At 39.6% G+C, this 11,771-nt stretch overlaps 1 protein-coding gene across 1 annotated transcript; it reads left to right on the top strand.

Annotated features, from left to right (window-relative positions):
* The first annotated feature begins 1,301 nt into the window (after nt 1-1,301).
* LOC146608534 (glucagon-1-like) lies at nt 1,302-3,851 on the top strand. The gene is made up of 6 exons (XM_085347764.1): nt 1,302-1,344; nt 1,494-1,600; nt 2,295-2,450; nt 2,995-3,111; nt 3,583-3,726; nt 3,827-3,851. Exons 2-6 carry the CDS (start codon nt 1,503-1,505, stop codon nt 3,849-3,851), a joined length of 540 nt encoding a protein of 179 aa, XP_085203890.1. The 5' UTR covers nt 1,302-1,344; nt 1,494-1,502.
* Nucleotides 3,852-11,771: the final 7,920 nt, after the last annotated feature.

The following is an 11,771-nucleotide window of genomic DNA, read 5'->3' as shown; positions in this document are numbered from 1 at the left end:
TAATGCAAAGAATGAAATGGGAACTGAGTGTAATGGAATATTTTAGTGAACCTGAACTACTTGGACATTTAAAATTTCTACAGCATTGTATTAAGCATAGACACATCAAAGTATTTGATACAGTTTTATGACATTTGTAAAACTGTTAATGGAGTTTTTTCTAATGTAATAAATAATTAACAATGAGGAAAAAAATATCTTCTTGCTTCACTTTCAATTTTAAGGGGTATTTAAAGTATGGTGTCATTAGTGGGTTGGGTGTAGCTCAGGTGAAAACTAGTGTACCTGGGTTAGTGGGAGTTTTTTGTCAAAGACATCTGGTTTAAATATGTGTCATATCAAACAGTTGGTTCCATGTAGTATCGGAACTCTTGGGGGGAAAGGTCCCGGTGATGAAATAGTAATACCTGAAGTTTTCTTGTCCCTTTGTAAAAATCTGTGACACTATATGAAGACAGTCTTGTTGATTTTCTCCTTCATTATATAGACCCAGTTGATACTGAGTAGTGTTGTGCATTCAACGCCTTTTTGGGATTCCTTGACCCCTCCTGATCCAGCCGTGGATCCACAGCACCAGGAAAATCTAAATATGGGGAAGAGGGCTGTCACTAAGCTTATGTTTAAATCCAGCACCTGAATAATATTTCTGGATGTCAGTGCTCTAAAAAAAAATGTTATTTCATGATCAATATTCAATGTCACAAAAAAAGTCAGCAAAATTTAGTGTCAAAGTGAAAGGTTCCAGCCCTGATCCTGTACTAATAAACCTTAATTTCCAGCAAATTAAATATCTGGTCTATGTGTGACAGTCATGTAGCATCACCCACCTGTATGTGTGTATTTATTATTGAATAGTCAGCTTGGTTAAACAGAGATAACTGCAACTGATGCAAAAAAGGGGGGGAGAGAGATTTCCGATCTTTTGATTCTGAACGGAAGACTCCACAACCTCCATCCAGTTATGACGCCACAAATATTGCTTCCGATCGCAATGACACAGTAGCACATTAAAGCATCTCCCCAACTTTCTGTTTGACAGGATGAACTGCGGTTGTTTGACCTTAACACTGAAGGACCAGCTGGCATCACGCTTGACTGGCACCTTTCCTTCATGAGCAAACGGTCGGCTCATCTATTCAGTCAACAGGCCCCGTGTGTAATGGGTGTGTCTAATAGGTTTAGAGTAATAGGTGGAACTGTTACTCTAAGAGTGGGAAAAAAGACCCACCTATGCAGCTCTTCTTTCAATATATAAGGCTGCAAAGTGAGAGAGGGTGGTTAGATGCAGACACCAGCAATAAGCAGTGGAACTAACAGCGGGTGTTTGGAAAGAAAGAAGAAAAGGTGAGTTGTATCTTGTTGCAGTGGAGAAGGTATTTTACTTTTAGCCGTCAAGTTCTTTTTTCTTGGTTTTTTTTTCTGGGTGGGGGAAATGTTTCTTTGTTTGGTTGAATGTTTTATTTCTTTTTTGTGTGTGTTGTCCCCTGTTACAGGTCACCACCATGAAAAGCATTCACTCCCTGGCTGGCATCCTCCTGGTCCTCGGCTTTGTCCAGAGCAGTTGGCAGGTTCCTCTGCATGATGCTGATGACAGCTTAAGGTACAACGAAACGCTTCTTTAAGATAAAGCTGTTTTTAGCACCCTTGTGTTACTCTTGTGACTAAATCACAAGAACAATTCCATTCAATTTGATCTATATAGCACAGATTCACAACAATAGTTATACTGTAAGGTAAAGACCCTACAGTGATTAAACAGTAGGGGTGTATAAAAAACAGAGAGGGAAAAGAAATGCTTAGTGCATTATGGGAAGCTCCCCAGTATCCTGAGCCTATTGAAACATAATTCAGAGCTAGGTCAACTATAAAATACGTCAAAAAGAAATTAAAAGATATTTTAGAAGATATTTTCCGTATGAGAAAAAGTCTCTCCAACTGAATTAAAAAACAAGAAAAAGCTTTAAAGATTATGCTGAAATGCAATTAAAAACTGTTTTTATTGTAGTGTAAATTCCTACATGACCTGATACTGACTCATAGAACCTATGGTTGATTAACTTTTTAGTGTGACCCTGAAACAAGTGATACATAATGTAGGATTAAAGGGAAGGACAAAGGATACATGTAATATATGACAATGCTAAGTTTAAGAACAAAGTGCTTCCTTTCGGTTCCCCTTTCTTTTACTTCTCTTTTTTATACTCCTAGTGTTCCTAGAGATTTATATAGATATGTAGAAATATGATATGCTATGGAAAACACTTCAGTGGTACCTACTTTGCTCTCCCTTGCAGTTTTGAATCAGACAACACATTAAATGATGAGCCTGTGGAGTTGTCGAGCATGAAGAGACATTCAGAGGGAACTTTCTCAAATGACTACAGTAAATATCTGGAGGACAGGAAAGCACAGGACTTTGTTCGGTGGCTGATGAACAACAAGAGGAGCGGGTCAGTGTGAAAACAGTGTGAAATTTGTGATAAAAGACACTAGAACTGATCTTTTAAAGTAGCCAAGGATACTAGCAGAGTAGTGTTCAATTGTACAAGTGAAACACGTAATACAACATAGTGCTTAAAGTAGCAGCAGTAAAGGAGTATGCAAGAAAAGCAGCCTAACATCTCATGTATTTATATGCATTTTGGCTCTCAAACTAGGGGCCTGGCCCTTCTAAAGCCTCTGCAGATAAATCAGAGGGGTCATAAGAATAATAATAAAAAGAAATATTTCTCTATTTGCCTGTCCATTGGCCTTAAACAGGTTATTTCCAAAGCATCTGACACATGTGCCCAGCAAGCCACACATTTTGTGAGGAATTCAGAGCCAGTCTTTAGTGAGTTGATCTTTTATACTTGTAAATGTAAAATCTTACATTTAAAAGCACTAGAGTGTAAATATAAGGTACCTCAAATAAGAAAGCGCCTTTATAATTGACTCATATGTTCCATTAGTATAAAAAAGACATATCAAGTGGTCCGTGTCTGTGTTTTTTAGTGCTGGCGAGAAGCGACATGCAGATGGCACCTTCACCAGTGATGTAAGCTCCTTCCTCAAAGACCAGGCAATCAAAGACTTTGTTGCCAACCTCAAGTCTGGACAAGTCCGAAGAGAGTAGGCCGCCCTTCTTTTCTTCACGTGTATCTCCTCCTACAATACCCAAACCTTCTAAAATGGCCTGCTTGTGTCTGATTCCACCATGATGGGGAGAGCAAAACAGAGAACTCGAGCTAATCAGCTGATTCTTCTTGCTTCTTCAACCTTTTTCCCCCTTTCCACTGCTTTTTTCCCTTAGTGTTTCTTGTGATTGTGCCAAAATAAATCACTTGAACTTTTCCACTGTGTTGATCATATCTTACTCACACTGTGCAATGAGAAATGAACCATGCAAAGAGACAATGAAGCAGTTAGGAAATGATTACACCAGAACAATCTTTTCACTTATGATGAAAATAATCATATGAAAAACTGATGATTTCTCCAGTGCAGATCAAATTTTACAGCTAAATTGTCAGGTTTCCGTACTGTGGGGTTACTGACCATTAGGGGGCAGTGTTTACATTGTGTGCCTGTGTACATACTCAGATCTGAAATGGAAAGATGGGGTGAAACATTCAGCAAGAGGCACGTAGATGGAAGCTTCACCAGCGATGTGAACAAGGTACTGGATTCCATGGCCGCCAAGGAATATTTACTCTGGGTCATGACCTCCAAGCCTTCAGGGGAAAGGTAACATCAAATCATCATGGCTGATTTGGCAAATGCTAGAGGTTAAAGGTCTTTTTTATTGACTGAGCATTGCCGTGATTGTAATTTTCTTTCTTTTCAGTAAGAAAAGACAAGCAGATGAATGAGAGTCTGCTCCATGTCGCTCCCTGCATGCTGTAAACAAAGCCATACACAGGAGGAATTGAAAGCCATTCTGCTTTGCATGATGTATTGTCAAAACTATATTTAAGTTTTTCTTTTTTACTTTTTGTGAATGTAAGGCAAAGACACAAAACATATAAAATACTCTTCCGTATAATTTACATTACACAAAAGAAGAAATTCAATTTTACAATTTACAATTTTAAATTATTTTCTATATTTTTAACACGAACACAAAAACGCTCAATCTCAGGTAGACCTATGGAAAGCACATCTAGCTTATGATTGTCATTATATTAATATTCTGCTCTGCAAAATAAAGTTTTCAGTCACTGTTTTTTCAGCTTCAGTCCTGTTTTATATTACAAAGATGAACTTCATAGAAATGTATAGATATGTGGTTGAGGAAGGATCTGGATTCTTTATTCATGTAAACATGCACCGGTAAATGCTGCGAAACATTTGTATTTAAAGGTTAATTAAGTAAAATTATATAAAAAATATTCAGACAAAAACACTTTAAAAGTATTTAAGTATTAAAACTAATTATCACCGTATTGTAATTCTTATAATACTGAACTAGAACATAAAATGACACATCTAGAGAGCTTATTTTTTCCAAGGAACAGTCCAACCTGCAAAACCATTTTTAAAAAATGAATAGAAAAACAGTCAGCACAATGAAAAGCATGAAGAAGTGGTTTAATCTGTAATAATGCTTGATTTGTGTGAGCTCGTAAAAGCTGTACATTTTACACCCACTTCAAAATCTTAATATGTGAAGAAAATATAAGGATAATCGTGTCTGTGAAAACTGTTGGAATTAAAAGAAAACAGTAGCTCAAATATCAAAACACAATGTAACAATGCAGAACATCCCCAAACCCAGCCTCAGAACTGGGTTTGGGGACCACACCCGGTGCTACTCTGGTCAATTAAAACAGGATACAAAGGCTAAATTTCACATGGGCTCGCCAAAATTGGACAACAAAGACTGGAAAAAACATTGACTGGTCTGATAAATCTTGATTGATCTGCTCTAACGTTTGGATGGTAGTGTCAGAATTAGACATAAACATGAAAGTATGGATCCATAGTGCCTTTGCCACTTTGTGTCCCTTGGTACAAATTTAGGATCACTCAACTGCCAGAGCAAACCTGAGTACTGTGTTCATCTTTTTATGGCCACAATGTAGTCATCTTCTTATGGCTGCTTCCACCATCTACTGTGTCAATATGGACCAAACACCCTGAGGAATCTTTTCAATCACAAGGAATTAGGGCAGTTCTGAAGGTAAGACGGAGTGTAACACTGTTCCAGCAAGGTGTAAACGACTGAAGTGACTGGTAAGTGGATTGCTCATATTATGGGGTGCTTGCTTAGCTAACAGCTTAATAATCAAATTCCAAAGAATGTTTTTGTCTTCACCATTATTAATGTGTTAAGACAGATTTTTGACTGTTCTTTCACAGACTTAATACCTTTACCACTTCTGTTACCATGAATTTATTATTTATTTATCACACATGTCATGCAAGCAATAGGTAGTAATCTATTGGTAGCGCAGGGTTGTCTTTACTGTATGTCTCCCTTTCGGGCCAAAAACATGGTGCTCCTGAGGTCAAAGACGGAGAAACGGACATAGGACAATACTGTTAACAGATTTAAATGTCCTTGAGTGTGCTGCTTACTCACCTTTAACATCCAAGTGGGCAAGGGGCAGGGGTGCTGAAGCCATTACCAGTTTCAAATTTGTTATCAATTCTCACCGGGTTCTCACTGACTAGCTTTAGGAGTCACCACTATTGCTAAGCATCATATCCAAGCAGCACATCGAAAATCAACATTCATGCAAATTAACTGTGGTCAAATTAGGGGTGGAGCCGAACCCGAATACAGTATTCGGAGGGGCACAAATAACGTGGGGTTTTTTTACGAATACTTATTTCGAACAAATACTTTAAAAAAATATTTGTATTCAGGAAGAAGGGAAAAGTTTATATCAAAAAGCTGAGTTTCCTTATGAGACCACAGTGCATGAGTGGATGAGTGAGTGACATGTGAAAGAGGTGACTGACACGGGCTGCTCAAAACAGCAACAGAGAGGCTCGGCTGAGCGAAAAAAAATGGCGTTATTTTTCTGCCACTATTCTGAGCGCACGTAAAAAAAAATTGAGCGCACGTAAAAAAAAAAATGGCAGGTCAATGTGTTGCATTTTGAGGAGAAATTTATTTTGAGCCAAGAAAAGCTAAATTTGAGTGAACAAAATTCATTGGTGAGTACAAAAATGTATTTCAGTGTTTGCTATTATCCATACACACACACACACAATAGGAGCCCCACTTGCTCAGTTTTTGCATTTGTGCTTGTTCGCAATGTGTTGCTTGCGCTCTCAACATTTCTGCCCGTGCGCGCTCAACACCGTTATATTTGTGCTACAAAACCAGCCAATCACAGACTTGGATGCAAAAAAAATCTGATTGGCTGCTTTGGTCTCCAATCAGCTTGAAATGACAAAATGCAATATCCCAGAATCCATTTCGTCCAAAACTCAAATGAGGCAGTGGCAGAGGAACACAGAGTGGCGGAGTTTGAAATATTACTCTTTCTGGGTCACAAAATAAACTTTTAAGATATTTTCATTCGAGAATGGTGCTGTGTAAACTTCAAATATCTGCTCGATTAACAAGACATCACATATTTGCAAAAGGCGTGGCACATCGTTTTCAAACCCTACTCGGGTTAAACATAATATATAAGGCTGGACTGACAAAAAATAGCCGACTACACCACCAGGTATTATAGGAAAAACCATAAAGCCTTTGAACTAAAACAAACACTGTTGTCACAGTGATGTACACTGTCTTGTTGGTATATATGTATGATTTGTATCACCTTCATGTTTCCCTCTCACCACATATCCAAACTGATATCATGACCAGCAGTTTTTACAGCTGTGGCTCCAGCAAACAGCTGATACTAGAAAGTAATATTAAATAAATTCTAACAACAGCTTATCAAGCTTGCTGCTGTTGTTTAGCGCAACATCCGCTGGTTTCCTCTTTCTGTCGCAAAGTGGGTGATAAACAAACAAGAGACACGGGACTTGTGGCAGAAAAGCATATCAGCTGATCATTGATCGGTTTCATGATTGAAGTAGCAACAGGAGAGGGAGGGGGAGAGAATGAGAGAAGAAGAGGCATTTGTGCAGCAAAAACACAGAATAACTCCAGCTTTGTGTCTTTTTTTAAATTCTAGCTAAAATGGTTAATCCACCACCTTTCGTTGTTTATACCGTTACAAAAACAAGCAAACATAAAAATAAAAAAGTATGCCTAATGGCCAGTCCAGCTATGCGGTCAGCTGGTGGGTAACAGGCATCTCCGAAAACGTTAGAGCCCTTATGTGATGTCTTGATAAATCAAGCAGATATTTGAAGTTTACACAGCAACATTCTCGAATGAAAATATCTTAAAAGTTTATTTTGTGACCCAGAAAGAGTAATATTTCAAACTCTGCCACTCTGTGTTCCTCTGTCACTGCCTCATTTGAGTTTTAGATGAAATGGATTCTGGGATATTGCATTTTGTCATTTCAAGCAGATTGGAGACCAAAGCAGCCAATCAGATTTTTTTTGCATCCAAGTCTGTGATTGGCTGGTTTTGTGGCACAAATATAACGGTGTACAGAAAGAGTTGAGTGCGCACGGGCAGAAATGTTGAGAGCGCAAGCAACACATTGCGAACAAGCGCAAATGCAAAAACTGAGCGAGTGGGGCTCCTGTTGTGTGTGTATGGATAATATATACATTTTTTGCACTCAACAATGAATTTTGTGCAAACTTTTTTTTACGTGCACTCAGAATAGTGGCACAAAAATAACGCCATAAAAAAGGCTAAACTGCATCACTATTATTATTGAATAGATTTTTTTCGTATTTTAACTTGGTTCCGGACACAGTTTATCACTTTCACAGAGATTGGGAGTTTATTCCATTGCGCTGCATTAATGACGTCTGCAGTCGGGTGCTCTCATGTTCGCTCTGTTTACGTAGCTCTGTTAGCTCAGTAATTTAGACAATAGGCTGTTGACAGAGCAACCTTAATGTTAGGTTAAAAAGGTGTGTAGTTGTGTCGAACTGAATGTACTTGTGGGAGTTATATGGTACGCTTAAGTTACTTTGTCTTTTGCAGAGAGCAAAATGTAGGCTATAGGCTAGTTAACCTTAGCATAGCTTCCCATCACCCAACACTTAGAGTCCCAGAGAGCAGCCATTTGGCTTTTCTACCTTTAAAACCCGCCTTCCAGCCAAATGGCTGGTAGGTGTTTAGCTAGGGTTTAGCTTCAGCCAAGTGGAAGCTAAATTGGCTAGTCATTCATATGTAAATTAGGTTGTTACCTGAGAATTCTGGAGGGGAGTGGGGGTGTGTGAATGAGAGGGGGGGGCTGCTAAAAGCTGTGAACTTCCTTTTGTGTTCGTCTTGATGCATTCTCAATCATCCAGGGAAATAAATCTCCAAAAGTCACCAACTTGGAGTGGTTAGTTTCCTGAGCCACAAGGAAACTTGGAGTGTTTCAGTTTGCCATCTTAGGGAGAAATCAACACACATGGGTGTATGTCCTTTGTTGCTGAGATTTATTGATAAAAACAGTACAAAAAACCAACCATTTGTACACATATTTACAAATAATAATAAAAAGTGAGTGAGTACATTTCAACATTTTCAGCAATCACTCACAATCCTGGCACTGCCATGGTATCTGTAGTCTGCATTTACCACATGTGTATCTGTAGCAGTGAACACATCGCACAGTGGCATGATTGTGCTTGCATTTGTCCTTGCACGAAAGCGCTTCCAAGACATCATGAAACACCTACGCTTTGATGACAAGTCCACCCGCAGTGATCGAGCAAAGACTGATAAGTTCGCTGCAATTTCCAGTGTGTGGGGATCATTTGTCACCAACTGCATCACATGCTACAACCCTGGTCTACATATCACCGTTGATGAACAGCTTTTCCCATCAAAGACTCGGTGCTGTTTCCTGCAGTATATTGCAAGTAAACCTGACAAGTTTGGGATCAAGTTTTGGGTGGCTTGCGACCTAAAATCCAAGTACATTTGCAATGTCTTCCCATATCTTGGCAAGGACCCCAATTGTCCCACTGGGGAGAGACTTTCTGAAACTGTAGTAATGAGGCTGATGGAACCATTCCTAGACAAGGGCAGAAATGTTACCACGGACAATTTTTTCACATCGCTTTCACTTGCGCAAAAACTTCTTAGACGGAAAACCACCATCCTGTGCACAGTCAACAAGATTCGCAGGGAAATTCCTCAATCCACTAGACAGGCAGATCGCAATGAATTCACCACTCAGGTATGTTGCAGGTCTTTTGTGGTTCTATGTTTATGTGTTTCCTTGTGTGTAAAAGGGCTATGGAAATAACAATTTATCTTATTTCTTAGGTGTTTTCAACCTCTGATGCCACGCTGACGGCGTATGCGGCCAAACGGAAGAAGACAGTCTATATTCTTAGCAGCATGCACAGCGTGGTTCAGACTGATAACACTACCAAAAGGAAGCCAAACACTGTCACCCTTTACAACAAAACAAAGTGTGGCGTGGATGTGATGGACCAGATGCTTCGGGAGTACACTGTCCGCAGAGGAACACGGCGCTGGCCAGTTGCCGTGTTTTACAACATGATCGACATGGCAGCACTGAATGCACATGTGCTGTATCAAGCATGCACCGGGACGAAGGAAAGACGGGTGGACTTCCTGGTGGAGCTTGCAAGAGAGTTGGCTCACTCTCATGTAGCTGGGAAGAAGGCAAGAAAAGAACAGTTGCTTTGGACACAACCCTCCACACCTAGCCCTGGAAAAAGAGCCACGTGTCAGGTCAAACACAAATGCAAGCACAATCATGCCACTGTGCGATGTGTTCACTGCTACAGATACACATGTGGTAAATGCAGACTACAGATACCATGGCAGTGCCAGGATTGTGAGTGATTGCTGAAAATGTTGAAATGTACTCACTCACTTTTTATTATTATTTGTAAATATGTGTACAAATGGTTGGTTTGTTGTACTGTTTTTATCAATAAATCTCAGCAACAAAGGACATACACCCATGTGTGTTGATTTCTCCCTAAGATGGCAAACTGAAACACTCCAAGTTGGTGACTTTTGGAGATTTATTTCCCTGGATGATTGAGAATGCATCAAGACGAACACAAAAGGAAGTTCACAGCTTTTAGCAGCTCCCCCACCCCCTCATTCACACACCCCCACTCCCCTCCAGAATTCTCAGATAACAACCTAATTTACATATGAATGACTAGCCAATTTAGCTTCCACTTGGCTGAAGCTAAACCCTAGCTAAACACCTACCAGCCATTTGGCTGGAAGGTGGGTTTTAAAGGTAGAAAGGTAGAAGGCTGGGCACTGCTGGTGTTTTAACTTGGCTGAACCTCCCCACATGGATTTGGGCAACCAAATAGAAAAGAGTGTTGCTGCTGCTGAGCCATCTCTTGGTCCTCCACCAGCCAAAAAACTCAAGTTCTGTGTGGAAGCATTTTACAGTCAGTGCTGCAGACAAAACCAAAGTGATATGTAATGTGTGCAATGTTCACAATGGTATTTTATTAGTTGTTGGTTTAACCATGGATGAGACAATGGCTGTTATGTTATTTTCTTTTCAATAACGTTACATGTTCATTACTGGATTTATGGAAAAACATCAATTAAAAACATCCATAATTATAATAATGGATATAAATAAAGAATACTTACACTATAACATTAATTCGAAGTGTAATGCAAAAAAATGGATTTTTACGCCTATTTTGAATTTTACTTTACAAATACAAATACTTCCCCCTCAACAAATACAAATACAGATACAAATACCGGCTGCTTTGCACATCTCTAGGTTAAATGCTTGTGCATGTTGAAGGCATTTCCCCTCTTTGTTGTGATCTGTGATTAGGTCATTACTCACAAAAGTAGCCTACTGTATTACCCAATAATCATTACATGTCTAGTACAGTGTTGGTCAACCTTTCGGAGCCACGGCACATATTTCACATTAGAAAAATCACACGGCACAACACCAAGCAAAAATGTCACAAAAAGCATGTTGATAGTTTTTTTCCCACGCACCAGGTATAGTGTAATTGATTCCGTTTGTCCCCAGTATATCTTTTTTGCTTTCTTCTGACCACTACTCGTATAGGGCCTTCATCTGGGTCGGAGTTTTCTCCAGGAACTGACTTTTTCTTTTAAAATATTTATCTATTTTTATCAGGCGCTGCATCATCTCGCAGCATGACTTCTTCTTCGCCTTCTTCTGTTTTACTGGCAGTTGGCAACCCATTTAATTAGCACCCTCTAGTGGAAGAGAATGCAATTGTTCTGCCCGTTACGTCGCTTAGCACTAGAATTACTAAGCCTGCGCAAATTTGCGTAAATTCCCTGAACCTAAGACCTACTAGATTACTGACTTTTTTATTTTCTGGTGCAAGTCCCGAGGTGTTATTCACCCCTGCTGAGATTTTCTCCTCCTGCTTTTGTTGTGCAAACCACCCATTATCTTTGAGGCCTGGCACATTTGCATTTGTTCACTCAGAGTTGCTCAGATCCAAGCCAGGCTAAACCTCTGTGTCACAACTTTCAGAAATGCCTGCCATATCTATACAAAATATCCCACACATTGACTGACCTGCAAATATGAAAGACACACATTTACACCTTCCTTGACTCTCAGCACAGATCTTCCATTGTTCCATTGTCACTGTGTATGTGAGGAAGTGGCATTGCATGACTACAGCACAGTGCTGTGCACAAAAGCAGACCGACCCAGGAGGGAGAATCATTTTCCCGTTCGCATTTC

This window comes from Diplotaxodon limnothrissa, linkage group LG23 (assembly GCF_057381915.1).
Source record: "Diplotaxodon limnothrissa isolate DT_005_m linkage group LG23, D_limnothrissa_male_GT1.1, whole genome shotgun sequence".
Taxonomy (NCBI): domain Eukaryota; kingdom Metazoa; phylum Chordata; class Actinopteri; order Cichliformes; family Cichlidae; genus Diplotaxodon; species Diplotaxodon limnothrissa.
Note: the sequence above shows the minus strand (reverse complement) of the source record. Positions and strands in the feature narration are given on the sequence as shown.